Source organism: Aspergillus pseudoviridinutans, assembly GCF_018340605.1.
Source record: "Aspergillus pseudoviridinutans IFM 55266 DNA, scaffold_3, whole genome shotgun sequence".
Classification (NCBI taxonomy): Eukaryota; Fungi; Ascomycota; class Eurotiomycetes; order Eurotiales; family Aspergillaceae; genus Aspergillus; species Aspergillus pseudoviridinutans.
Window position 1 is genome coordinate 1,306,290 of NW_025091283.1, and position 26,611 is coordinate 1,332,900.

Here is a 26,611-nt window from a genome sequence, read left to right on the forward strand (position 1 = left end):
GACCATCTTTTTATCGTCATCTTGACCGGCTCACTCCCTTTATTTTCACATCATCTCATTACAAGCTTATCCCTGGTAACAGAGCTTTGATGAATCTGCAGGCAGCTTTCCGTAATACTACCTTAGAGTCATAAGGTAGTACCCTACACGTGTATAGTAATTACCTGCAGGTTGGCATTGCAGATTCTCCTTTTCCTTATCATTTCCAGCTGTTGGTGCGTAATAGTAATAGTTATAGGTAGTTTGAGTGATGTTTGAGTGATGCGATGCCTTAGGCAGAAAGAGATAATTCTTATCTGACACTCGTCATGTGATATGCTTTGTTGATGTTGAACCATCAACAACAATAATAGAATAGAAGGACAAAACCCTGATATCAACAAGACTGGCGTTTTCAGCGCTATCAGTCGTTATTGTTGTTTGTACTAAATAAGGAGGCATGTCGACCCGAAGCCTCAGTTTGAAAGGCTTTGGAATACGGAGTATCCGGGGCCAGATTACCCGTTTATCTGACGTCGCCTCGGATTTCTACTGACAACAGTGCCATGGATGACATCCAGATAGAGCATTCACGGCCCATCCCAGTCTTCTATTGCTGCTATCTACTCCGCTCGACTGTGCGACATGCCTCTCTCTATATTGGATCCACGCCCAATCCTGCAAGACGACTCATACAGCACAATGGCGTTGTCAAGGGAGGCGCTCGTCGGACTGCGGTCGAGAAGCTGAGGCCGTGGGAGATGGTTCTGGTGGTCGAAGGTTTTACGAGCCGGCTCGCAGCTCTGCAGTTTGAGTGCGTCTCTCCCTATTTATCTGCGTGCAGAATCTAACGCTTCCAAAGATGGGCTTGGCAAAATCCTTGGTACTCGCGCCACTTACGATCAGAGGAAGAAAGCTCAGTTTCTGCCGACGTCAAGCCCAGGAGAAAGAGGAAAGCGAAATCCCAGGATCCGGAATCTCTCGATTCTAAATGCGACTCAGCTAAGTCCAAAGACAAGGGGACACCGAAGAAAAGCAAAAGCCGTCGTCGTCCCCCGAGGTCCTTGGACACCCATTTCTCTGATTTACATCGTCTGCTGAGGTCGACATACTTCTCTCACTGGCCTTTAAAAATACGGTTTTTCTCGGGCGACATTTATCAATCTTGGAAAGCTTGGTATGATCGAGTTGATGTTCGTCTTCGGAGTCCCGTCAAGGTCATCTTGGACGGGAGTTGTCCTGAGATTGGCGCACACGCCGATGAGAATGACACCAGGTTTGGTGGCGTCGAAAATACCAATATCACCTATGCTACAATCCGAGACTATATAGAGAAAGCCATATTCCTTCTCGACGACCCAAAAGATGTGCGCTGTCAAGTATGCCAGGGGCAAATCGTCCCAAAGGAAGAGTTGACAACTGTCTGCCCACAGGCGGAGTGCCACTGCACCTGCCATCTACTATGCCTATCGAGAAAATTCATTGATGCGTCTCAAGAGCCAAATCAATTTATTCCAAGACATGGGGTTTGTCCCGCATGTGAGGCCACTGTCGAATGGCCATTGATGATGAAGGAGTTGAGCTTTCGGAGTCGCGCGAAAGAAGAGCTGCCGGAAATTTTGAGAAGGAAGAGAAGAGCTGATCGGAAACGCAGTGACACGACGGCTAAGGTTGAATCATCCAGGCTAAGATCCGCATCAGTCGATTTAGACGATGGTTTCGGTCACGATGCCAAAGACGAAGTTCTTCTGGACGAAGACTGGTGGGACGGTTTGGCATCAGAGTCAGACTCCGACACGGATCTTCGGTTGAAGACCCTTTCGAAAGCTGCCCCGAAACTAGAAACAGTTATCGAGGACAGCGAGTGCGACGACGCAGAAATTTTGTGAATGAGTTTCCCTATTTTCAAGTTTTTGCTTGGACACATGAGGCAATGCCTCAGTTAGCGAGTGGTCCCAGCCTCTTCAAAGGCCCCATGACATCAAGTCTCTCGATAGCGTCCGTCACTATCTTCATAATATCCCGCGACACTGCATCGAAGGACCTTCCAGCATCAATTGTGTGAATGTAATCACCCTGCTGGAGGTCAAACAGCGTTTGGAATAGCTCGCGCACGCGGTTTTGCATAACTTCATTCTCATAGCGTTCGACGCCGAATCCGCCACGCTTCGCTGCTTCTTCGGGTGATATGCGGAGGAAAAGGCACATATCTGGCTGCGGCAATCCGATCTCTGGCTGCCATGCCCACTCTAGCGACAGATTACTATTGCCTTTTGCAGCTGAGTAAACAGCACCAGAGTAGGAATAGCGGTCTACTATGACGCTGATGCCGTTGGCTATATCATCTTCAATGCTCTTTGCAATCTCCCAGCGGTTTGCTGAGAAGAGGAGATGGATCGAATGGTCATCCGATTGGGACTGGCCTTGTAAATAGCTATTTATCAACTTTCCAATAGGAGTTGTTCGATCTAACGCACAGTCAGAAAAGGGAGACTCGCTACACAATTGAGGAGCAATAAATACCTGGAAACCGAATATACTTCACCGAGTGCCCTGATGCTTGTAGCGAGTCACGTAGACTTTCACATTGGCTGGATTTGCCCGCTCGATCCAGACCTTCGACAACAATAAGAGCGCCACGTTTCCGCTGACTATTCATTTTGTCCGAATTGCTTCTTGTAATGCCAAATGAAGCGTCAATTCAATAATGTCTGAATGAGATTGAGAACAGTGGAGGATTGGGCTGATGCGCGTGGCACAAAACGCGGTGGAGAAACAAAGCAAACTCCGGTGTCTAGCGGATTTATCGATTGCTAGTAATCTACTAGTATCGACGATCGTTTAGCTCCAGMTTTCTTTCTTACCTCACACGATCACCAGTCGCAAACGGAAGACATTGGCACGAGCTCGCTCTTGTCGATCGTCATGAGCTTACCTGAAGCATCGTCGCAGTCTCCAGATGAGATGGTCAATTTCACTCTTCTCAGTCCTGCAGCTGCCCCGATCCTAGCCCCGCGGTTGGGAAATTTGGCTGTTGCGGGCAGAAAAGCCATCCCGACGCCCAATTACATTCCGCTAACGTCGCGAGGGGCTGTACCTCATATTGCGCATGATGTGATGCGCGACCAGACGGCGATCGGCAGCCTGTTTATTGGTCTCGAGGATTGTAGGTTCATATCTGCATTGACGTGCATTCGACTCGTGACCATCAAGCAAGGAGAATAGACGCTGACGATGTTCGATGCCCACCGGGGCTCAGATCAGTCATAGAAAAGCAAGCAAATACAGGACCGCTCCGGAAGGGAAGTCCGCCGATATACAATGTACCAACTGCGCCGCATGAATCGGCCTTGCGCAAATTCATCAGTGTTCCTGAGGATTTCCTGCTCATTCTCGGTCCGCGACGGGTGCCTTCGATCGTCTGCCCCCCGAACAACACGCCTAATTCGATCTCCATATTGACGTCCGTCGGGTTCATGCAGCTAGAGGCTGGTGAATATGTGGAAGCAGCACGGAAGCTACGGCCGGACATCGTGGTGGGATTAGCAGACTTGGCCCAGGGACAAACTCCCGGCTCCAAGAGGAGATTAAAGATGGCTGACAGAACCCATGCATTCACTTCGCATGCGACGGAGCAGCTCTATGGTCAAACAGTACCGGAGGGAAGTCGGTCAAAATCAGCATACTTTGCGCCGGTGCTGCCTCTCGAGAACACGCAGCAATCGCTCTACCTGGCCGATCTTGAGCATGAGCTACGCCCTCGCATCTCCGGTCTCGCACTACACGAGTCGGCATCGCTATCGATTCTCCCGGAGAAACTAGGCAACCTGCCCCGACTACTCTTCAGTGATCCAGCGACGCCACACGACATCGTCCGTCAGGTATCTCTCGGCGCCGATATCTTCACCATTCCTTTCCTGGGGGCTACCTCGGACGCGGGAATAGCCTTGGATTTCACATTCCCAGCCCCATCCACAGCGGAGACGACTGCAAGCGAACCTCGACCTCTCGCATTTGACCTGTGGTCCTCGTCATTCAAAGTAGACACAGCACCTTTGAACGGTTCCTGCGAGTGCTACACCTGCAAAAACCACCACCGCGCATACATCCACCACCTACTATCCGCAAAGGAAATGCTCGCATGGACGTTACTCCAGATCCATAACCACCACACCATGGACAAGTTCTTCTCCGCTATTAGAGCTAGCATCGAGCGAGGAACCTTCGACGCAGACGCCGACATGTTTCACAGAGTTTATGCCCCAGAATTACCCGAGAAAACCGGCCAGGGCCCCAGGTGCGTATAATATAACTCTCGGATCTGCATATGACCAGCCATCTTCTTATCCTGATCAACTAACCCTTCCGCACTTACAGACTCCGCGGCCACCAACTCCCCGCTGCTGGACCTCATCAACCCCGACGCTTCCCTCGCGTGTATGGTCGTCTTGACGACGCGGCGGAGAAATTCGCAGAGTCGGAATCGTCGATTGCCACACCGGATACGGGCGCTGATGGACTAGAAGCACATGGCTTTGCGCAGAAAACCTCCTCTTAAAATATCCAGATATGGTGTGGTTTCTTTTAAAGAATGCCGAGCGGATGCGAGTCCGAGCAGTCATGATATAGTGTCCTGTCAAAGGGAGAGGTCCAAAAAGTAGCGTAATACAGGCAGGCTTCTGGCGCTGTGGCGTGGGTCTTGTTCTATCTTCAGAATCGAGGCATTTGTCATTCCAGGGCGGTGCTGAAAGCTGGTAGTAACGTCCTTCAATTGCCCACACGGTCGTCTAACTTGGATTCCCTTTGTGTATATTGCTTTACATGATCCAAGGAAAGCTCTAGACAACCTCAGCAATAAATTTATGTCATTAGATCAGGTTCACTTCGTCCCTTCTATATCATTCAATGTCAATCTCACACATAAGTACAAAAGAACTACATTTCTGATCCGGTAGTGGACAAGCAGAACATGATATGAACATGGCGAAAGTCTGCCCCAATTCCCTTGTCATGATGGAGCAGGCAACTTAGGTGCTTGTACACCTCACTGGCTGTTGATCAAGACATTCCACATCCACTTGGTCTCCTGCTGTTCTTCTTCCGACCCGCTTTCCGTGCCGGCTCCAAAGTCCTGCCCCACGACACACACCAGCCAAACGTCGTTCTTGACTTCGTCAAGGAAGCGCTCGGTCGGGGTGCCACGGGGATAGACCCGACGCCACTCATCCCAGATACGGTACGCCTCTTCACCCCAGGCCCTAAAGCTCACTTCTTCAATGATGGTCGGAGTGACTATCTCCTTGCCACGGAAGACACCCCACGTCACGGCGTTGACGTTGTTAGGATTCATCTCGATCGTATCGGCATGGGCAGGGTCGGCGGGAAGGGAGGACTCGAATTCGCCCTTCGCGTTGGTTGCAAACCATGCGAGCTTCTCGTGGCCGTGCTTTGCAAAGAGTGGTTTGAGCACTGTGTGGAAGTCTTTGCTAGGACAGAAGAATTCAACGAATGGCTTCTGAAAGACGAATCCCTCACCCGGAGGACCCCATCCAAAGGTTGGATCGTCGCTTCGGACGCCATTGACAGCCGGCTGGGACGCCAGGGTCCACCAGCCTTTACCATCAATGAGCTTCAGTAACTCGGGTCGGATGACTTCTGTCTCAGCATTCAAGCCACTGCTATTCTCTTCCGCCCCGCCTTCGGACCAGGGAACGATATAGAGATCGCCAGACACATGGCGACGGAATAGTGCACTTATGTCTTCGCGTGACACAGGATAGCCCCAGACGCGCCGCGCGACAGTGCCCGAAACGTGTAGTGAAGGACCGTACCCATCAATCTCTCCGAAAGCCGGCGAGCGAGCGTCACCCCAACGGCCGTTAGGGAAATCGTCCCACGTCGCTTCCCTGCCGAGCGCTCCCTGACCCTCCGAAATCTGGAGCGTTGTGTTGCGATCTGGGGGCATCGCAGGCATTCCAGCGCTAGTGGCGGGCGCCTCATGTGTAGTCGATGCTCTCGATGACCCGTCTGAGGGCACCTGTAATCTGTCGACAATGACACGGTTATGTGGCAGAGAGTTGACGGACGAAGCCCTTCGCCGGAATAGAGAACGATTCTGAGCTCCAGTGGGTGCGGTGGTGTAATCGTCGTCCGCAATAGCATCAAAGTCTTCTGGATCATCAGGTATCAAACCACATCGTTCAATGATGAAAGAGACTGTCTTTTCAAGATTCAATGTGTAAAAATGGAAGCCCCTAAACCCAGGGCAGGGTATCTTCCTGATAGCCTCCACTAAATCAGTTAGAACATCCACGCCGATGCGCTTCACAGCATCGTCATCATGTTTTACTGCTTCCAGTTTTGACATGATCTGTGGTGGAATCTGGACATGACTCAGTTTCGTTGTTCTTGTCAGAATCTTATAGCTGTGAATAGGCATCAACCCAGGAATGATTGGGATGGTTTTAAAAGCACCGGACTCGTGATCTCGTAGCATTTTCTCAAACTTTGTGTACGCTTCGATGTCGTATGTCAACTGAGTCATGATGAAGTCCGCACCGGCCAGGGTCTTCTCGACCAGATATGGCAGATCCCTCACTGGATCCTGTACGTCCTGATAAGAATCGACCGGGTGCCCCTCAGGGTACGCAGCAACGCCGAGGCAGAAGTAATCACCGTACTTCTTGCGAATGTATCGTACCAAGTCCACCGCGAACGTGAAGTCCCTGTTGCTATCATCTTCTCCGTGCATGTTGTACTCTTCACTGCGTGGCGGGTCGCCGCGAAGCGCTAGGATGTTTCGAATTCCGAGAACCTTGGCCTCCTCCAAGGCTTCATCGATCAACGCTCGGCTCATATTGGTGCATGTTAGATGAAGGCATGTTGTTAACTGCAATTGACGTTGGCAGATCTCTGCGAGCTCCAACGACCTGGCGGCAGTGCTTCCACCGGCCCCCCAAGTGACAGTAACGAACAAAGGACGCAGCGCTTGTGACATACGCTCTAAACGAGCCTGTAGATTGGAGAAGCCCTACAATATTCGAAACACCATCAGTAACTGGTCGCATCGCCAGAAAAGTCAGAGTGCGGGGATAACCCCACCATCTGCGTCTTGGGAGGGAAGAACTCGAGAGAAAAGTAATTCTCGTTTGGCGGCAATGCCGCGATCTTGTCTGTGATCTTTTCCATCTTGACCCGAATTTCTCCTCTGTGGTGAGAAAAATAGCGGGAATAATTGAAGTTGATGGAGGAGGACCTGAGCCAGCGCATGCGGGAGGGAAGGACTTGGCCCCTCCGATCAACGGATACGGAAACATGCAGGATTGCCGACCCAGGACCAGTACAGTGAGAGGTTGCCTTCGTGGTTTGCAGCTCATTCTATCCAGAGAGATCATTGCAGGTGCTACGTTTGGGTTCATCAGATTGTTAATTACMTATCATTATTCTTCAATGTTTCGTTTCCGATAGATACGCAGCAAATAGTATGATACATCTACTGATCTTGTATACGGCTGTGCAGAGTGCAAACAAGGCAAACCTCACCAAGCTCCGTCTAAGTCGCAATACGAGTCTGATGGAGACAATGAGGGATCATCAATCAAGGACCGGTCTTGAAGTCTCTACTGGGGTCAGAAGTGGCATTGATCTCTCGCTACCATAATTTCTGAAGTTAGAACTGAAAGTCTGCCCAAGAGCCAGCGTTAATCCTTGTCTACTTCAGCTGAACTCGCAGTATCAACTTCAAGTCGGGTCTATCTCAGGCATCGACAGCTTGGGTGAGATGGCTTTATGGCGTTCATCAGCGTCTTCAACTTCGCGTCTTTTTCGTCCATCGTTGCGCTCCCATACTTGCATGCGGCGTGGCCTGGCGACACCGCCCTCAGCAGGTCCGAATGACTACCGCTCTCGTCTCCGCAAGCTGAATGATCGTCTTCCGCCGTTTTTACGCTCATATACAACCCCGTTACTGGGGGCCCCCGCCACACATATTACATCCTTTCTGATACTACATGAGATTACAGCCATTGTTCCTTTGCTCGGACTGGTCGCTTCGTTCCATTACGGCGATTGGCTGCCGGATTTCACCTCAAAAAGCGGCTTTGACGAAGGAGTTCAGCGATTCGGTCGCTGGTTGCGAAAGAAAGGTTGGGTGGAGGATGCCGACGTGGATATTGTGAAGGCCGATGGGTCTGTTTCCGGCGAGGACTCTACTACTGAATCGCCCGGTCAATCTCAATTGAGACCGAAAGACAGAAAAGGCGTTCGTCTTGTGCTTGAATTCGCGACTGCCTATGCAATCACGAAAGCTCTACTGCCCGTACGGATAGTCGCTAGTGTATGGGCAACGCCATGGTTTGCGAGATCTGTCCTCGCTCCGGTAGGCAGGGGCGTCGGGGCTCTTTTTGGGAAAAAGTAGCTTGTGATGGAACCTTCTATGCAAATTTCCGCAGCGGAGAATTATCTGCCCTACTCCCAGATTCCAGCGAAGGATACGAGAAGCAAATGTGGCCATTGGCACCGTAGTTGTTCTGTATATTTTATTTCTCGTGGGACTTTTCTGATGTATGTCATACACTGCCTCCTACACCCTCAGCTGTAACGGATTGCAGACATCCAAATAAAAGGTCGAACGGAGAAATTTAAGCCTTCTCGTAGATCCAGTCGAAGGCGGCGCTCTTCCAGGAGATGAGCTCCTCAGGCTTGAACCAGAGGGCAATCTCCTTCTTGGCGTTCTCGACGCTGTCGGAACCGTGGCAGACGTTGCGGCCGACGTCCTAATGCAATGTCAGAGAGAAACCATGATATTGGGGTCGAATAGAGCTTACGATAGCGTAGTCACCACGGATGGTGCCGGGAGCGGAGGCAAGAGGGTTGGTGGCACCGAGGATGGCTATTGTTGCACCATTAGCATATGCCCGTCTCATGTCTGAAGCACATCGATTGACGGAAACTTACTACGGCCGGTCTTGACAGCATCACGGCCCTCCCAGACCATGGCGCAGATGGGGCCGCTGAGCATGTCTATATGTATTGGTTAGTCACCATCATGAAGAAAGAAGCCATCAGTCTTCGATGTGGAAGGAAAACTTACAGGAAACAAGACCCTTGAAGAAGGGCTTGTCGGAGAGGTCGGCGTAGTGCTGCTCAAGCTGGGACTGGGGAGGAGAGACCAGCTTCATGGCAACGAGCTTGAAGCTATGCATAATTAGCGCGAGTAATAAGCCATTGAGTCCCAGAAATACATACCCACGGTTCTCGAAGCGAGAGATGATGGGGCCGACGAGTCCGCGCTAAGGGATGATCAAGTCAGTCTCATGCTCATTCGAAGTGTGTAAGCCATTGAACATCAGCAGAACGGCTATAGCCTCATACCTGGACACCATCGGGCTTGATGGCAATGAAGCTGCAAGAATTGATTAGCTTTACTCGCAATGATGAGAGGACAACCCAAAGCAGCGTCGGAGAAGAATAAGGGGGAAATTCGGGATTGAGCTTGGAAGTGGGATGGAAATGTCAACTTACGTCTGCTCGTTGGACATTTTGAGAGATTGATAAGAGACTATGGAGATACTGAAGAACGATTGAGGTTGGTTGACAGCTCGGAGAAAAAGAAGAAGAGGTAGACTTTCGGTGAGCTGGCGAAATTATTATAAGGAGGGGACTGACAAGACCGGGTGGGGCAGGAGGGGCAGCTTGGATGCCTGGATGCCTGGATGCCTCAGGTTTGAGTACTAATTATATAATATGATACCTTAGGTTACCTATCTAGGGGCTAGTTCCCATTCGTACTAGCGCCACACTAACCCGAGTTGGACGTTAGCTTACCCCGAATTCCCCCCGATCTGCCAATCTGGCCAGCCTGGAATCATCACCTGTGTTATCTGTTCATGATTGTTCGTGTTGGCCTCCAGCTCTGGTAGATGCAGGTCAGCACAGAAAGTTTTGTAATTACGGTACTTTCAGAGGTTGAGTGGCTCTGATTGCATTGATTCACTCAAACATGGCCCCGAGCAGCTCGTCTCTCTCCAGATGGACGCTATTGCTCGCGTTGGTTGTTGTCCTCGGGTGCCTTGTTGTACCCGGAGGTGAGCTTTATGCACTCAGAGTATTCCAATGGCATCGCCTTCTGACCAAATCCTCCAGTTACGGTGAAGTATGAGAACTTCAAGAAATGCTCTCAATCTGGGTTTTGTAAGAGGAACCGAGCATTCGCCGATGACGTCTCGGCCCAAGGCGCGTCTTGGAACTCACCATATGAACTCGATCCCTCTTCAATTCACTTCAAAGATGGCCAATTGCAAGGGACAATTCTCAAGTCGATATCTGCCAATGAGAAAGTCAAGCTGCCACTTGTGATCTCTTTCCTAGAGTCTGGAGCTACGCGTGTCGTGGTCGACGAAGAGAAACGGATGAAGGGCGAAATTGACCTCCGGCACAACAGCCAAGTGCGCAAGGAACGATACAACGAAGCAGAGCAATGGGCGCTGGTGGGTGGCTTGGAACCGAGCCTGACTGCCGCTGTGGACTCAGAATCCGAGACTGGATTCACGAAGGTACTGTACGGGCCGGATAATAAGTTTCAGGCGATCATTCGCCATGCGCCGTTCAGCGTCGATTTTCAACGCGATGGCCAGAGCCATGTCCAAGTGAATCAGAAGGGCTACCTCAACGTGGAACACTGGCGGCCAAAAGTGGACGTGGCAGAGGGTGACAGTGTCCAGCAAGAATCGGAATTTGAGCAGGATGAAAGCACCTGGTGGGAGGAAACTTTTGGTGGAAACACCGACTCCAAGCCAAGAGGTCCGGAGAGTATCGGCCTGGACATCACATTCCCTGGCTACAGCCATGTTTTTGGAATTCCAGAGCATGCAGACTCCATGTCTCTGAAGGAAACTAGGTAGGTGGTACATGTCCCCGCCACTCTAAAGACGTAAAGCTGATCAAATTGAAGGGGCGGTAATGGAAATCATGAGGAACCCTATCGCATGTACAATGCGGACGTCTTTGAGTATGAGCTCAACAGCCCCATGACCCTCTATGGCGCCATCCCGTTCATGCAGGCCCACAGGAAGAACTCTACTGTGGGTGTCTTCTGGCTCAACGCTGCGGAGACCTGGGTCGACATTGTCAAGTCAAAGTCCTCGCCAAACCCTCTTTCTCTTGGAGTAGGTTCAAAGACAGACACTCAAACTCACTGGTTCTCCGAATCGGGACGTATTGATTTGTTCGTCTTCTTGGGCCCCACTCCGCAAGAGATCAGCAAAACTTACGGTGAACTTACCGGCTACACTCAATTACCTCAACAGTTCGCCATCGCTTACCACCAGTGTCGTTGGAACTATGTCACGGACGAGGATGTCAAGGAAGTTGATCGCAAGTTTGACAAGTACCAAATCCCTTACGACGTGATTTGGCTCGACATTGAGTACACGGATGACAGGAAGTACTTTACCTGGGACCCTCTGAGTTTCCCTGACCCGAAGGGTATGGAAGAGCAGCTTGATGACTCTGAGCGCAAACTAGTGGTGATCATTGACCCGCACATTAAAAACAAGGAGGGATTCTCCATCTCTGAAGAGCTTAAGAGCAAGGATCTAGCTACCAAGAATAAGAACGGGGAGATCTATGATGGCTGGTGTTGGCCTGGCTCATCTCACTGGGTGGACTGCTTCAACCCCGAAGCAATCAAATGGTGGATTGGCTTGTTCAAATATGACAAATTCAAAGGGACCCAGCCGAACGTCTTTATTTGGAATGACATGAATGAGCCCTCCGTCTTCAACGGGCCGGAAACCACTATGCCCAAGGACAATATACACTATGGCAACTGGGAACACCGCGACGTACACAATGTCAACGGACTGACCTTTGTCAACGCTACATACAATGCCTTGTTGGAGCGAAAGAAAGGCGTGGTCCGTAGGCCCTTCGTTTTGACGCGATCATTCTACGCTGGTGCTCAAAGGGTATCTGCCATGTGGACGGGAGACAATCAAGCCACCTGGGAACACCTGGCCGCATCCTTACCTATGGTACTGAACAACGGAATTGCCGGGTTCCCGTTCGCTGGGGCCGACGTTGGCGGATTTTTCCAGAACCCAAGCAAAGAACTTTTGACCCGGTGGTATCAGACCGGCATTTGGTATCCGTTCTTCCGTGCCCATGCGCACATCGACACTCGCAGACGAGAGCCCTACTTGGTCGCTGAGCCATTCAGGTCGACCATATCCCAGGCTATCCGTCTGAGATATCAACTGCTGCCGGCATGGTACACTGCATTCCATGAAGCTTCGGTGAATGGAATGCCCATTGTTCGGCCCCAGTATTATGTCCACCCGGCGGACGAACAAGGCTTTGCCATTGATGACCAACTCTACCTTGGATCTACTGGTCTACTGACCAAACCTGTTGTTGCGGAAGGTGTCACCACCGCAGACATCTACATTGCTGATGATGAGAAGTACTATGATTATTACGATTATACTGTCTACCAAGGAGCGGGCAAGAGACATACGGTGCCGGCCCCCATTGAGAAGGTCCCGTTGTTAATGCAGGGCGGCCATATCATCCCTCGCAAGGACCGCGCACGTCGCAGCAGCGGATTGATGAAGTGGGATCCATATACACTTGTGATCGTCCTCGACAAGCACGGTGAGGCTGAAGGCACACTCTATGTTGACGACGGGGAGACGTTCAACTATGAGCAGGGTGGATGCATACACCGCCGCTTCAAATTTGAAAAATCTACCCTCTCGTCGGAAGACATCGGAACCAAGGGTTCGAAGACAGCCGATTACCTGAAGAGCATGGCGAATGTTCGGGTTGAAAAGGTGGTCGTTGTCGATGCTCCCAAGGAATGGCAGGGAAGGGCGTCCGTGACTGTCATCGAAGACGGTGCAAAGATGGCTTCTACCGCTCCCTTGGAGTATCACGCCCAGCAGGCGGGCAAGGCCCCGTATGCTGTGGTGAAGAAACCCGATGTTGGTATTGGAAAGACATGGAAGATCGAGTTCTAGAATCTGGGTCAAACCGGAGTATATACACATGATTGGAATGACAAGCATACACTATGCAAAGTGAATGAGATTCTGTCTACCTGCGTTCATGGTGCTAGTGCTGAGCAGACAGGGGAATAATAATACTGTAACATCGAAGCTCAATTCTCATTCTCATCTTATAACTATAGCGTATGATGTGTTGCCTGAAGCTTCAGGCAACGAGGGGTTTGATACAGTGCCCTAATCCAGAATAGGTAAGCGCCCTGGGGCCGCTGAACTAAGCAGATCCACTGGCAAGTCCAAAACAAGACTGCTTTCGGTCCTGGCACATGTTTTTCCAAGGAGTTTATTCGTGATTGATCTCTGCAGCAGTGCTTGGCTTTGTCTCCATTTTATTATTTTGCGCATTGCGACACACCAACAAGCTTCTTGGATTCAACCTGCTCGGTATAATTAACGTCCTCGTTCCATGGAGAGCTCTTGAGTCCATCGATCCTGTCATATCTTCTCCTCGGCCAGCTTTGTTTTTGGCAACCCCTATAACATCGCTCAATCATCGTCCTCTCGAAAATCCGCGAGGTCCCGCTTACTGCAAGAGCACCCAGCAAGCGATTCGATCAACCACCACAGCCGTCTTCTGGACATCGGGTACTTTTTTTCACTGATTGGATGCACCATGTATCTCATATCGCTGGCTCTTGAATATGGGGCCCCCATGTTGTACGTTCCCATTCATCGTAACTCAGACACTTCGAGGAGCTCAACTCGGGTCTTGAAGTGGCATTGGAATGCTGACTGCGGACATTTGCGTGAAATAGTCTTATTACATCCCCCCTCACGTCCTATACGGATCAGATTCTCAGTATACATCGATCAAGGAATTCGGGGGGATTCTCCCTCGATATCCCTTTGATCATGCTCGTCGCATCCATCCTCAAGTAAGAAAGGCGCCTGTGTTAACCGCGGCTGCTCAGCTCCATGCAGAATGACGTTAACATTCCCGTCTTTAGGGTGTTTTACTGGTTTGGTCACTACTACTCGCTCTCGCTGCTCGTACAAGCCGTGATCATGATTGGGGTCCAGATCGTCTTGCTCAAAGTTGCACTGGATAACCGACCGTCGCCGGGAGTCAAGAATAGCGTGGAGCATGTTCCGTTTAGCAATTTGGATGAGAAGGGGTCTGTCAGACCATACGAATTCTGGCAGTGGAAGTCCGCTAAGCCGTACGTCTTGTTCCCGATCGCTTTTTAAAGGTGGTCTGCGGAGTCGATGCTAATGGATTTTGGGTCTACATAGGTACTGGATGTTCTTGGCGTATTTCGTCGGGGCGCTATCATTTGTCCAGATCCTTCTGCCGCCCATCGCTCGGTCAGAGTTGTACGTGAACCTATTGGGCTATGCTGGTCTGGCCGTAGAAGCCATCCTGCCTCTTCCTCAGATCATTGCCAATCACCGGACTCGCTCGTGCAAAGGATTCCGGGTTTCGGTGCTGGCCGCTTGGATTCTTGGTGATGTGATGAAAATGAGTTACTTCTTCTGCAGCAAAGAAGTGATTCCCTGGGCGTTTCGGCTGTGCGGTATGTTCCAGTGTGTCTGTGATCTCTACCTCGGGGCACAATTCTGGATGTATTCGCGGCATACACTCAGGGCTGCGGGCGGCCTGAGGCATAACACCGCCAGTTGGCCAGCAGAGAAAGACATACGGATGACCTAAGTTATGATGACAGCTTTTGATAATGCCCACGAGAGCATGATGCATTTGAATATACTTAATACAGACCTTGCGCACGAGGTCGACTCCATATAGATATGTAGAACGCTATAGACAAATCCATGATTATCCTAATATTAATAATTGAACTGTTTCTCCCTTGCAATTAATAACTACTTCACTAGGTTGATTCCGAAGCAGATGACATTCAGCGGACGACCGGCTTTACTCCATTGTTACGTGACTACTGCTGATAACTGCTAGCGCGGGCCATGCTACAAACGGCTCCCCGCGGTTACCCCGCTGCTTAAGAAACAAGCTTCACTCGTCAAAAGTGAGAGGTCAAATAAAAAGTAACATCACTATCGCTCGCCTATTCCTGGCCATAGACCATACCGACTACAATGATGGCCTCAATCCGAATTGGCTACGTGCCAGGTAAGCAATCCTTTCCCGTCATCGGCTTCAATTTCCCATTATCTGCCCTGCTCGTCATTTGACATAATGGGCGCAAAACGCGGTGCCGATGATTCCGTTACATAGAATATCCTCAACCGACAATAGACAGTCATCGCATAATTTATCGTGCTACCTATAATGAAAATCTTCTCTGACAACATGTAGAGCACTACCTCGCTCCTCTCCACCTGGCTCTTCGCTCGCCAGCTGCCTCCTCTCTTCCATTCAAGATCACGTTGATTCCGTTCCCTTCAGGAACGGGGCACATGATCACATCTCTTCGGGAGAAGGAAATTGATGTCGCAATTGGGCTGACCGAGGGTTGGATTGCTGGATTGGCTGGTAAGCAGCAGGCTCAGAAGGATGCTGCCTCGGGGGGTTACAAGGTGGTTGGCCATTGGGTCGATACACCGCTGCGGTGGGCGATTATTACTGGACGGGAAAGAGAGGAGCTTCACACTGTGGCAGATCTGAAGGGTAAGAGAGTTGGTGTTAGCCGCCTCGGAAGGTCAGTTGGGATTCCTTGGACGTGATTCCTCGGGATAGATGACTCACTTGACTCACAGTGGCTCCCATATTATGTCCTTTGTGCTGGCGCAGAAGCAAGGCTGGAAGCCCGACTCATTGACACCGGCTGTCCTTGGTCCCTTCCAGGCTTTGCGGAATGGGGTCACAGGGTACGATGCCTCGCATCCCGATCAGCCCGCGCCCTCGGCTGAGTTCTTCATGTGGGAACACTTTACCACGAAACCGTACTTCCACGCGGACTCGGCCAAGCCTCACCCGCCACTGAAGAAAATCGGTGAGATCTTCACCCCATGGCCATCCTGGCTTATTGTCGCATCGACCTCAGTCTTCCCTGACCCCGAACATGACGAGAAACTCCAGCAATTGTTTCAGGTGCTGGACCAAGGTATCAAGGACTTCCAAGCCGACCACGATAATGTCGTGAGGCTTCTGGGCACAGGAGAATTGGGATGCACATACGTCGAAGGAGATGCGAAGGAGTGGCTAAAGGATGTCAGATTTACCAGCAGCACAAGGGGGGTGGACCGGAAGGTTGTGGACGGGGTTGTGGACGTTCTCAAGGTCGCTGGAGTCATTGACCCCGGGATGTCCAACGATGAAGCCGCCGAGAGGGTGATTGGCATTCCCCGGTGATCTCCCAGGGCCATGTGGGTTACAAACATGATATGTCGGTTAAGCCTCAGTAGTGCAAAATTATATCGGGGCACAAACCGCATCTTTCTTCGAAACTACACACGTCGCTTCTCATCTCGTTTCATTTCGTGGTTCGACACCACTACAGCTATTGCATTCATGCTTTCGATCTTTGGCACCTTGAATTTCCTTGACCTAACCTCACTGTCATCACACCAGAGATACTCGCTGCATGTAACGCCTGGTTGAGCATTAGTATAGCTCGTGGAATGTGAAACAGTGAAAATGACGAAAGTGGCTTGATTATCAGTACTAATATCCTGCGAGAAATTATCGCAGGGAACAAGGTAGCGGTTCAATGCGCCTCCTCCCTGCCGCCATAGATCTGATTCTGTGGTTATCCTCGAGCCCAGCTAGCACAGCACATGGGCAGATTTTCAAGAAATATCCTCTAGCGAGATTGCATATCTGCAGGCAAAGTATAGCAGCGCATCAGTCTTCACGCTGACTCTCCAGTAATTGATAATCGACTTTCTGTGGCATGTTTATCCTGTGACCCTGGCGGAGATCTGATGCAGCACCACGTTCTTTGACTTCAATAACGAATTACGCACTGTTTAGTCCGCATCATCAAATTTCTATCTGAGCTTGTCCACAGCTACGAGCGTCGTCAGCGTACGTCGTCAGTTGTCACTACTATTGCAGGCTTAGATCCCGAAACAGAAAGTCTAGCATTCTTAGGCAGCATGAGTCCCCCCCCGACAACCCTCTGGAATGCCATGCTCCACGTCTGCATCAATGTCGAAAGCGCTAGATACCTGAAAATCAGGTTTATTGATCGAATTTGTAATTTTGTTTTGGTGAGCTGACAGTATGACACTTTCAAAGATCGAAGGCACCATGAAGGAATGTCTGGCCTGTCGAAGGGGAAACGACCTCGGGCAACTGACTCTCACAATGGCAATAATGAGCTATAAGTATCTCGTGTCACTCTCGATTTGAACAATCGCTTGATTGAGGACTGATACTTATTCTATCAGCTCATTCAGAGTGTACTTGGACCTTGGGGCCTTACCTTCGGCCCCGTCCTATCTTTTGAATATTGCCTACGCTCTTTCGACTTCGTAGGCAAGTCATTTCACTCTTTGAATGGGAATACTTCAATCTGTCTGTCCTTTCCGCCATGTCTTTTCTAACGCAACTTCTTTCCTTGACGGCAGCGGCAGCTTTTCTGGAAGGAGTGTATGCCAAACTCGATCTCTCGTCTTCCTCCAACGTCGCAGTATACTGGGGTATGCCTCAGCCTTCCGTGTAATGTTGGGAATGTTTGACTGATCTGGTAAACGCGTTATTGGTCACAGGTCAGAATTCTTTTCGGGGAACTGGAGATTTGGCGCAGCAGCGTCTTTCGCACTACTGTGATGGTGAGCCAATCATGTCTGAATACTTCCGGGCTGATATGCTGATGGAAACCTCACTAGACCCTAAGATTGATGTATGGGATGATATCAAGCTCAGATGGTGCTTTGGCTCACGAGGCTCAGGTTTTTGAACTCGCGTTTCTCATGAGAATCAACGGCCAGGGTGGTGTTCCTGAAATCGACTTTTCCAATGCGAACGACAATTGTACAATCTTCACAGATACCAACCTTCGCAAATGCCCTCAGATTGGGTGAGCTCTGCGCTGTTGTGCTTTACTTACAATCTGAAACTCTAACAGCCCGCTCAGGGAGGATATTACGACGTGTCAGAAGAAAGGAAAGACCATTCTGCTTTCTATTGGCGGGGCCACATACAGTGAAGGAGGATTCAGTTCAGAATCCGCTGCGAAGGCCGGTGCCGAGTTGGTCTGGCAGACCTTTGGACCTCCCTCCCTCAACGCGACGGCCCGTCGGCCGTTCGGGAATGCGACGGTAGACGGGTTTGACTTTGATTTCGAGGCCACCGTCAGTAATGTTGCTCCGTTCGCGAACAGGCTTCGAGAATTGATGGATGCCGATCATAGCAAACAATATTTCTTGACGGCTGCACCTCAATGCCCATACCCCGACGCCGGCGATAAGGATATACTCAATGGCCCGGTGTCCATTGATGCTGTGTTCGTCCAGTTCTACAACAACTGGTGCGGATTGAATTCGTTTGAGGCCGGAGCAAGCAATCAAAATAGCTTCAATTTTGACGTCTGGGACAACTGGGCCAAGACAGTCTCTCAGAACAAGAAGGCCAAGGTATTCCTGGGTGTGCCCGCGGACACTGGGGCAGCAGGCTCAGGCTACGTGCCCGTGGAGACTCTGAAGCCGATCATCGAATACAGCAAGACCTTTAGCAGTTTTGGCGGCGTGATGATGTGGGACGTCACCCAGGCCTACGGCAACAAGGGCTTCCTCGACGGTGTCGCCCAAGCGCTGAGCAAGACTGCGTCCCGCGTTCGCCGTTCGTATAGCTACCGACCTTACGGCTGGTTCAGAAGGGCTGCAGTTCTTGCTTAGTCTCGATGTCTGACATTTCTTATCTGCACATGTTTAGTCGAAGATCGTCATATGGAGGGGTCTGATTGTTTATATGGGTACTTTTGCCATGTTCATCTTGAAGTGATTGATTTACTACTGAATGGGGTGCGTATATATTAATAAATATAGCTAATAGGGGCATCACCTTGACTGTGCAGTTGACTGGATTGCGACTTGTGACTAGCTCATCGTTCTAGAAGATATATTGTGCTTGTTGTCTCTCTACAGACTATCTACGATCTACTGTACTCGCAAAATTAAATGAAAAGACATAGATAAACGAGTACCTTTGTAATAACAGCTTAGATTAACTTGGAAACGAGCCTGACCGACTAGTGGAAGATGTGCATGAACTACTGAACTGTTTTCCTGCAGAAAATGTACGACTGCCATTTCCAGATTCGGTCCGAAGTGCCGCCGCTTTTTGCTCACTGAGCCAGCTGAATCGTGACCGGAGAGAGAAAGTGCGTGCCCTGATCGCTCCCTGATCATTGCCTGAACATGTACGGAGTGGGATTGATTATTCATCCTGAGGACCACTTGACAGCCAAATAAAAGTCGTTAAGCCAAGCCTAACCATATCCATGCTCATTCCCCTTTTTTTGGGGGACACAAAAGGAAACGGAAACTATAATTTCTGGTATCAAAAAACATAAACAACTAATTTTTCCCCGCATGATGCTCCTCCACCCTCCCACTATTATGCCATGTCGCCAACATCACCCCACACTTCCCACAGTAATGGTTGACATCCTTCAGCGACGACATCAGATAGGGTATCCACCCGAGACAGGCGCAGCAGAGCACAGCCGCCCACCCACTGTTCCACATTAGCTTCTCTCCTGCCTACATGCACAGCGTACGGATAGAAAAGGTCCTTACTGCGTGGTTTTCCCCGTCTGCGCCTCCACCCTCGTCATCTCCCGCTGCCCGCATACAGGACAGTCGACGGGCGTCGGCCCGCGCTTCAGCGAGTGCAGCGGTGTTGCGGTGTTGTACCCGCTTGGGTGGCCCATTCCGGGGCCTGTGTGGTAGTATTCCTGCCCTGGGGGCTGCGAGAGCGGTTGCTGCTGGGGAGGGTATTGGGGGAGGGAAGTTGGAGGCTGCATGTATGTGTTTTGAGGGGCTATAGGGGCTGGCTGGTGGACTTCCAGGGTGGAGTATTGTTCGTGCGCCGGGACGGGCGCTGAAATCATCAATTATGTTAGTATTTCTTGGTTGATTAGAGATCAGACGTACTTATGATGATTTTTTCGGCTTCCATGGTGGATTTGGCTGAGATTGGTATGAATTTTTTTAGTTAATGTTTGCTTAAAGCTTCAGGATATGAACAGCCTTTATATACGGAGTAGACAAGGGAGGTTCTATATATAACCAAGCCTATCCACCGTGCCGTGCCTGTCACCACATTGGCTGAATTAGCCTCTCGACCATAGCCTCAAGCTTTAGGATGTATGCGGTTTAGAGACCACACACATGTCTCAGGAATTCTCAGATGCGCGCGAGCCTGAGCTGCTCCCGGCTTACTCAGGCGGCATGTTAAGGTGATCAGTGAGTAATCCGGGAGCTGCCGGAGCGGGTTGGTGCGTGCTCAGTGAGCTCAGTGAGTGCGCAGTGAGTGCTTGATGGAGTGCCCGGAGCGCTCAGGCGCTCTCAAAAGCGGCGACACCCGTATCGGGCAATCGAACGGGAATTGCAGAAGAACTGTTCAGTTATACGGAGTATACTATTGATTTTCAGCTCTGCCGATCTTCCTGCAGATCTTGCCCCCCTCGAATTTACAGATCTGCGGTACCAGCCCCAGTTAAATGCATCCTCTGCTTCATTGAAGCTGATAATCCCTCAATAGTCAGTACTACCCTGCTGTGGAGTTACTATGTATGCGAACTGCAGAGATGTCACAGGCATGCATGCTCCTCTCCTCGGTTCAATGAGAAGCAGGGATTCCCTCTGAGGTGGTATCCGTCTATCATCCATGCCATGAATATTGCCAGAGGATTACTGTCAATCTTTCTTTCATGAGTCTTGTTGTGTACACTGTCTGGCATTCGTTGCACCTCTACTTAAAAGGCCAGCAGACCTATGGACAGCCTCATCACGTCGACCAAAGTGGACATAGGAAGAAAAGCAATATGACAGACCCGCCCGTGCGGACTATGCTATGTCATGGGCTTCCAAGTTCTCATCCTGGCCGTGCAGATGTCGATCCACTCCCCAGCCAGCCACTGCAGCACTGCAGCTGAGGTTCTTTCCTTGGCTGAATCCTAGAAAAAGGAAAGTAAGGATGGATACAACGATGTCGATTGCGATCCCGATCACCCACTTATCTTGCATCGTGCCTTCAGCTTGCCTATTTAAACAGTGCTTGAGCCCAGATGGACACAGTCTTCCCAGGTCGCTGTTCTCACACCCATCCTCCCATCGCTTCTCTACCGCGTCGTCAGGATGGCTCCCAAGTCTCTTCTGTACACCCTCTTCTCCTCCCTCACCGTCGCTCTGGCGGCTTCAGTCCCCCAGACTGACTATGAGGTGATGATCATCGGTGGAGGCCCGTCTGGCCTGAGCGCCGCCAGTGGTTTGTCACGGGTGCGCCGCAAGAACGTCCTGTTTGACTCGGGCGAGTATCGCAACGCTGCCACAAGGAACATGCACGATGTCATTGGCAACGACGGTAACCACCCCGTCTTCGTCGATCTTCAATATACAAGATTGTGCAGACTAACCTTCAGTATTTGGCAGGAGCCGTCCCCAGCGACTTCCGAGCACTTGCCCGCAGTCAAATCTCAAAGTATAACCAGACCACCTGGGTGAACGAAAAGGTCGACTCGGTGCTCGTCGTCACCGACGAGGAGCGAAATACCACCTACTTCAGCGCCTCGGTGGCCGGCAAAGACTACACAGCCCGCAAGCTCATCCTCGGCACCGGCATGAAGGACATCCTGCCGGAGACGCCCGGGCTGGAGGAAGCCTGGGGCAAAGGCGTGTACTGGTGCCCCTGGTGCGATGGCTGGGAGCACCGCGACCAGCCGTTCGGGATCCTGGGCTCTCTCATCGATGTCGTGGGCAGCGTGCTGGAAGTGTACACGCTCAACACGGACATCATCGCGTTCGTGAACGGCACCCAGACGCCCGAGGCCGAGGCCGCGCTGGCCAAGAAGTACCCCAACTGGAAGAAGCAGCTCGAGGCGTATAACGTCGCGTTGAACAACGAGACCATCGAGTCCTTCGAGCGTCTGCAGGACGGCGAGGACGTTCACGATGACCAGGGTCGCCAGTTCGACATCTTCAGGGTTAACCTCGCCGACGGTTCCTCCGTCGTCCGCAATGCCTTCATTACCAATTTCCCCTCGGAACAGCGCTCATCCATTCCTAAGGATCTGGGTCTGAAGATGCAGGATAACAAGATTGACACCAATATCAACGGTATGCGGACGAGCAAGGCCGGTGTTTTCGCAGTCGGCGACGCCAATAGCGATGGGAGCACCAACGTGCCGCATGCTATGTTCAGCGGCAAGAGAGCAGCTGTCTTTGTTCATGGTATGTATTTTTTTTCCCCCCCTTACAGATGTTGAACTTGGGCAGATCGCTGATCATCTCTATCAATAGTCGAAATGGCCCGCGAGGAATCCCAGGCTGCCGTGTCCAAGCGGACTCTGCCCTCCAGACGGGCCATGGAGAAGGAAACAGAGAGACGCATGGGAAGCGATCTGGAGAAGCTATGGGAGCGCATCCGTCGTGCCTAACCAGGGTGTTGGCGTTCAGCGTCACGAATCTACATATCATTAGTTCCATAGGGTTAGAGACGACGGTAATCCGAATATTATTCAATCTCCAGATATTAAAGTGTGCAACATAGGTATATGGAATCAATCCTCTTCCAAAAATTCAAGAACTACTGATTATTGCACAATCACACACTCTTAACACACTCTTCCTCGCCCTCAAATCATCCTATTAGCATTACTTTTCCCCACACTCAAACCAGGACGCATTCTCGCTTGTGACACGACCGTAGGCGAGATATGCTGTTGCAGTCAGGCTGAGCCGTCCACGCTAGCAGATATGAAGAAAAATCATCTTGATACCTAGCCAGCCTCGAGAGCAACGGTTTCTACTCGGCCTCCTCCTCTTCCTTGCTCGATGTAAGGAAGAAGCGACCCTTGGGTTGACCGGGCTGATCGTACTCGACGGTCAACCGAGCCAGGTGACCGAGCAGATTCTGGATCTTGATATCACCCTTGTCTCGCTTGGCTCGGCCGAGGTTATCAAGCCACGTGGACTTGTTGAGCGTATAGTACACGAGCGCAATGACGATCTCCACACCGAGCGAGTAGCCCCAGACACGGACGACCGTGACGATGTTCGTCCAGCCGTTGGTGGTTTCAACGAACTTGTCGGCCGGAATGGTCGGCATATTCTGGTTCGTGAACCAACCGAACAGGCAGAAGATGGTTGCCAGGACGTCCACGCCCAAAATGGCTGTGACCAGGTGGACAGAGGGCCAAGTCTCCACACCGCGAGTAACGAAAATGAGCCAGTTCTCCGTGAGTGCGACTTGCAGGAACAGGACTTCCTGGATAGAACCCCAGTTCTGGATGATACCGCCCGATGGAAGGAACATGCTACCGCGCGCGACCCAAGTACCCAACGCCAACAGCAGGCCCAGAAGCACGGAGATGACCCAGATCTTCGGAAGTTGCCACTCCACAGGACGCAGTTCAAAGGAGGCATTATCATAGGCCACCGCCACAGTAGCCAAATCGGCGAAAAGAGCAAGGAAGACAACCAACTCAACGCGAATGCTTTCGTTGAGGATGATCATGGACGTGACGAGGTAGATCTCCAGGTGCAAGCAAAGCGCGATACGATACTGGATGTAGGACTTCATGCGGTGGAAAATTTGCCTGGCCACCTTGATCGAGTCAATAATGGTAGACAATCCGGGCTCCAAGAACACGATGTCCGATGCAGATTGCGCTGCCTCGGTCGCGCCTTCTACCGCAATACCGCAATCAGCTTTCTTCAACGATGGCGCATCGTTCACTCCGTCACCGGTCATGGCCGTTAGGTGTCCTCGCTCCTGGAGCATTTGAACCACCTGATACTTATGCTCTGGGAACACTTCCGCGAAGCCGTCGGCTTTTTCAACCAGGTCACTTGCCATGACGCCACTCAGGCCACCATGGATGAGCTTATCGGAATTATACACTTTGGTTCCCAGCGCGAGCATTTTGCATGTCTCCTTGGCAATAGCCAATGCGTCACCTGTAAGCATCTTGACGCTGATTCCAAGATTCTGGGCTTCATTGATCGTATGCGCGGTATCTTCCCGCGGCGGATCGAACATGGGAAGCATACCAAGAAGCGTCCAATCCTCTCCCTCCTTCTGGACCGCAACACCCAAGGAGCGGAACCCTCTGTGGGCAAATTCCTGCGCCTTGTTCTTGTAGACATCGGCAACTTCTTTAGGACAGTTGGTAAGGGTAAGCACTGCCTTGGGGGCACCCTTGGTACAGGTATACCTGATTCCATCACAGGTGGCCACTGTCACGATTCGCTTCGAAACGGGGTCGAATGGGATATATTTTTCGGTCGTCCAACCCCGTCGAAGAATCTCTCTTGCTCTAGGATACTGCCTGAGCGTCAGAATGGTAACCTTATCGATGGGATCAAGCGATTCGATATTATGAGACGATGCCAAGGCTGCCACGGCAAACATCCAGTCAACGTCCACACCCTCTGCCACATACGGCTCTCGGATGCTCAACTTGTTGGCCGTCAATGTTCCCGTTTTATCAGAACAGAGGATATCGACACCCTGTGATCATTGTTTTTAGCACTCTATTCAATCCATCATCCGGAGAAAAGAATTCAACCTACAGCAAGTGATTCAATCGCAGTCAGTTTTTGCACAATAGCTTTCTTCTTTGCCAGATAAGCCGCTCCAACAGCCATGGTGGTGGTGGTCACAACGGGAAGACCGACAGGGACACCGATAATCAGCAAGGACAGTGTATAGTGGAGAAGCGTCTGCTGGGCAGGCGAAGCAATGGGAATATGGCGGAAGAAGCCGCCAATCCAAGCAGCCAGAATCCATGCCATGACAAGAACCAAAAGGGATGTACCAATCTGGTCCATCACAATTTCGAAATGCCCGGCACCCTTAGCTGCCAGAACCATGGAGGCGGTTTTGCCAACGAAAGAAGTCCTCGCACCGGTCTGTACAACTGCGTAGGCCTTGCCGCGCTTGCAACCGGTCGTGTAGTAGATCACTTGACCCATATAGCGATCGACAGCGAGAGACTCTCCTGTAATGGCCGAATGATCACAGGCAAGGATGGGGTGGCTGCGTTTTCGGGAGGCCTGCTGTTCTTCCTCCCCTTCCTTGCCTTCTTTCTCATTTTCCTCGATATCGGACTCAGAAGTGCTACTGAGATCACCTTGTTCCTGCATTCTTTTGAATTCTTCCCAACCATTGGGGTCATTGTAATCGCAGATAATCTTTGCATCAGCAGGAACCACTTGACCTTCACCAACAATGATCTAGAAAGAGATCTCAGCACGTAGTACGAAGAAAAGACGGCTTATTCTCTGTTGGAGTGTCACATACCACATCACCAGGCACAAGCTCTCGGGCCAAGATCTCTTGCTGCTGACCGTCACGAATGACTGTCGCTCTCATGGCAATATCTCCCTTCAAACTGGCAACGACGTCGGCAGCCTGTTTTTCCTGATACCAACCGACTGAGGCGTTGAGACACAAGATACCGATAATGACACCAAAATCAATCCAGTCATCCAGACCTGCCGCAAGAAGGACGGCCAACTCCATGACTGTGAAGATGCAGAATTAGAATGATTGTACTTAAGTCTTGACGAATCGGAGCCACATAAGTCATACCATAGAGAATTGGACCTCTGAAATAGGACAGGACTTTGGCGATCGGGTTTTCCTTCTCAGACGTGAGTTCGTTCCATCCCGCGGCGCGACGTCTGACGGGAACTTCCGAGCTGGGCAGGCCTTGACGAATGTCTGTAATGAGCCACTCTGGCGGGAATAGCCCCGGTTCTTTATCTACATGCTTGACTTTGACCTTGCGCTTCTTCCAAGGAGCGTACCAAACTCGTTTCACTTGTTCTTCCTCCACCCCCTCTTCCTTGCCAGGCTCGCGGTAGGTCGAGACATACTTCACAAGCTTGCCATACTCGTCAAGGTTCGCCCAATCCTCTTTGTAAGACACACGGGAGATACGTCTTGAAGATTGTTGAGAGATACGAGATGGCTGCCCGCGTTCGACATCACCTTGACCTTGACCTTGACCTTGGCCTGGACCTTGACCTGGACCTGGACCTGGACCTTGACCTTGACCTTGACCTTGACCTTGACCTTGACCTTGACCTTGACCTTGAGCTTGTTCAGCCATCTTTGCTCATTGGCAACCTGCCTAGTGCCTAGGGCGTCAACAAAAGGAGTCCTGCAACCGACGTCCCTGAGTTTCGAGGAATTCCCAAGCCAGGTTTCTCCGTCAGCTTAGAAAAGTAGAGAATGAAATTCAGTCCTGAAAAGAGCCAGCAACGCAAGGCCCTGGAGAAAAGAGCGGTAGATGATGGGCTGTCTTAGTGAGAGAACTCCCCTTCGCGCCCAAGGAAGATGTAAGGATAATGGCCAATTTTCCTGAAAGGCAGGGGCCTGGAGCAGGTCATTAGCCTGGCCGGCAAACAGCTTTCAACGCAGGCAGCAAATGTTGACGTAGTATAGACTGGCTTGGGGCGGAACGGAGAGCAGGCTAATC

At 51.0% G+C, this 26,611-nt stretch overlaps 13 protein-coding genes across 13 annotated transcripts; 8 read left to right on the forward strand and 5 right to left on the reverse strand.

The window, feature by feature from the left end:
* Positions 1-545: 545 nt before the first annotated feature.
* On the forward strand, positions 546-1,868 carry Asppvi_004195 (structure-specific endonuclease subunit SLX1; the record flags this gene model as incomplete). Its single annotated transcript, XM_043300150.1, has 2 exons — positions 546-793; positions 842-1,868. The coding sequence occupies 2 exons, from the start codon at positions 546-548 to the stop codon at positions 1,866-1,868; spliced, it is 1,275 nt and encodes a 424-aa protein (XP_043156085.1).
* Positions 1,869-1,917: 49 nt separating this feature from the next.
* Asppvi_004196 (bifunctional thymidylate/uridylate kinase) lies at positions 1,918-2,638 on the reverse strand (the record flags this gene model as incomplete). Its single annotated transcript, XM_043300151.1, has 2 exons — positions 1,918-2,447; positions 2,503-2,638. 2 exons carry the CDS (start codon positions 2,636-2,638, stop codon positions 1,918-1,920), a joined length of 666 nt encoding a protein of 221 aa, XP_043156086.1.
* A 266-nt stretch (positions 2,639-2,904) lies between these two features.
* On the forward strand, positions 2,905-4,537 carry Asppvi_004197 (tRNA-ribosyltransferase family protein; the record flags this gene model as incomplete). The annotated part of the gene is made up of 3 exons (XM_043300152.1): positions 2,905-3,145; positions 3,244-4,276; positions 4,357-4,537. The coding sequence occupies 3 exons, from the start codon at positions 2,905-2,907 to the stop codon at positions 4,535-4,537; spliced, it is 1,455 nt and encodes a 484-aa protein (XP_043156087.1).
* A 486-nt stretch (positions 4,538-5,023) lies between these two features.
* On the reverse strand, positions 5,024-7,248 carry Asppvi_004198 (methylenetetrahydrofolate reductase (NAD(P)H) MET12; the record flags this gene model as incomplete). Its single annotated transcript, XM_043300153.1, has 2 exons — positions 5,024-7,009; positions 7,081-7,248. 2 exons carry the CDS (start codon positions 7,246-7,248, stop codon positions 5,024-5,026), a joined length of 2,154 nt encoding a protein of 717 aa, XP_043156088.1.
* A 583-nt stretch (positions 7,249-7,831) lies between these two features.
* Positions 7,832-8,395, forward strand: Asppvi_004199 (uncharacterized protein; the record flags this gene model as incomplete). The annotated part of the gene is made up of 1 exon (XM_043300154.1): positions 7,832-8,395. One exon carries the CDS (start codon positions 7,832-7,834, stop codon positions 8,393-8,395), a length of 564 nt encoding a protein of 187 aa, XP_043156089.1.
* Positions 8,396-8,618: 223 nt separating this feature from the next.
* Positions 8,619-9,518, reverse strand: Asppvi_004200 (nucleoside-diphosphate kinase; the record flags this gene model as incomplete). The annotated part of the gene is made up of 7 exons (XM_043300155.1): positions 8,619-8,753; positions 8,805-8,869; positions 8,935-9,000; positions 9,071-9,174; positions 9,226-9,269; positions 9,352-9,382; positions 9,502-9,518. 7 exons carry the CDS (start codon positions 9,516-9,518, stop codon positions 8,619-8,621), a joined length of 462 nt encoding a protein of 153 aa, XP_043156090.1.
* Positions 9,519-9,979: 461 nt separating this feature from the next.
* Asppvi_004201 (glucan 1,3-alpha-glucosidase ROT2) lies at positions 9,980-12,995 on the forward strand (the record flags this gene model as incomplete). Its single annotated transcript, XM_043300156.1, has 3 exons — positions 9,980-10,064; positions 10,123-10,876; positions 10,931-12,995. The coding sequence occupies 3 exons, from the start codon at positions 9,980-9,982 to the stop codon at positions 12,993-12,995; spliced, it is 2,904 nt and encodes a 967-aa protein (XP_043156091.1).
* A 658-nt stretch (positions 12,996-13,653) lies between these two features.
* Asppvi_004202 (PQ-loop repeat-containing protein) lies at positions 13,654-14,999 on the forward strand (the record flags this gene model as incomplete). The annotated part of the gene is made up of 5 exons (XM_043300157.1): positions 13,654-13,697; positions 13,796-13,915; positions 13,988-14,200; positions 14,274-14,554; positions 14,953-14,999. The coding sequence occupies 5 exons, from the start codon at positions 13,654-13,656 to the stop codon at positions 14,997-14,999; spliced, it is 705 nt and encodes a 234-aa protein (XP_043156092.1).
* A 96-nt stretch (positions 15,000-15,095) lies between these two features.
* Asppvi_004203 (uncharacterized protein) lies at positions 15,096-16,308 on the forward strand (the record flags this gene model as incomplete). The annotated part of the gene is made up of 3 exons (XM_043300158.1): positions 15,096-15,126; positions 15,313-15,655; positions 15,714-16,308. The coding sequence occupies 3 exons, from the start codon at positions 15,096-15,098 to the stop codon at positions 16,306-16,308; spliced, it is 969 nt and encodes a 322-aa protein (XP_043156093.1).
* Positions 16,309-17,491: 1,183 nt separating this feature from the next.
* Positions 17,492-18,797, forward strand: Asppvi_004204 (glycoside hydrolase family 18 protein; the record flags this gene model as incomplete). The annotated part of the gene is made up of 4 exons (XM_043300159.1): positions 17,492-17,600; positions 17,670-17,803; positions 17,853-17,980; positions 18,038-18,797. The coding sequence occupies 4 exons, from the start codon at positions 17,492-17,494 to the stop codon at positions 18,795-18,797; spliced, it is 1,131 nt and encodes a 376-aa protein (XP_043156094.1).
* Positions 18,798-19,696: 899 nt separating this feature from the next.
* On the reverse strand, positions 19,697-20,082 carry Asppvi_004205 (LITAF-like zinc ribbon domain-containing protein; the record flags this gene model as incomplete). The annotated part of the gene is made up of 2 exons (XM_043300160.1): positions 19,697-20,004; positions 20,058-20,082. 2 exons carry the CDS (start codon positions 20,080-20,082, stop codon positions 19,697-19,699), a joined length of 333 nt encoding a protein of 110 aa, XP_043156095.1.
* A 1,181-nt stretch (positions 20,083-21,263) lies between these two features.
* Positions 21,264-22,561, forward strand: Asppvi_004206 (NAD(P)/FAD-dependent oxidoreductase; the record flags this gene model as incomplete). The annotated part of the gene is made up of 3 exons (XM_043300161.1): positions 21,264-21,489; positions 21,558-22,355; positions 22,425-22,561. 3 exons carry the CDS (start codon positions 21,264-21,266, stop codon positions 22,559-22,561), a joined length of 1,161 nt encoding a protein of 386 aa, XP_043156096.1.
* A 368-nt stretch (positions 22,562-22,929) lies between these two features.
* On the reverse strand, positions 22,930-26,242 carry Asppvi_004207 (putative plasma membrane H(+)ATPase; the record flags this gene model as incomplete). Its single annotated transcript, XM_043300162.1, has 5 exons — positions 22,930-24,636; positions 24,699-25,361; positions 25,429-25,652; positions 25,720-26,145; positions 26,206-26,242. 5 exons carry the CDS (start codon positions 26,240-26,242, stop codon positions 22,930-22,932), a joined length of 3,057 nt encoding a protein of 1,018 aa, XP_043156097.1.
* Between the last annotated feature and the right edge of the window lie 369 nt (positions 26,243-26,611).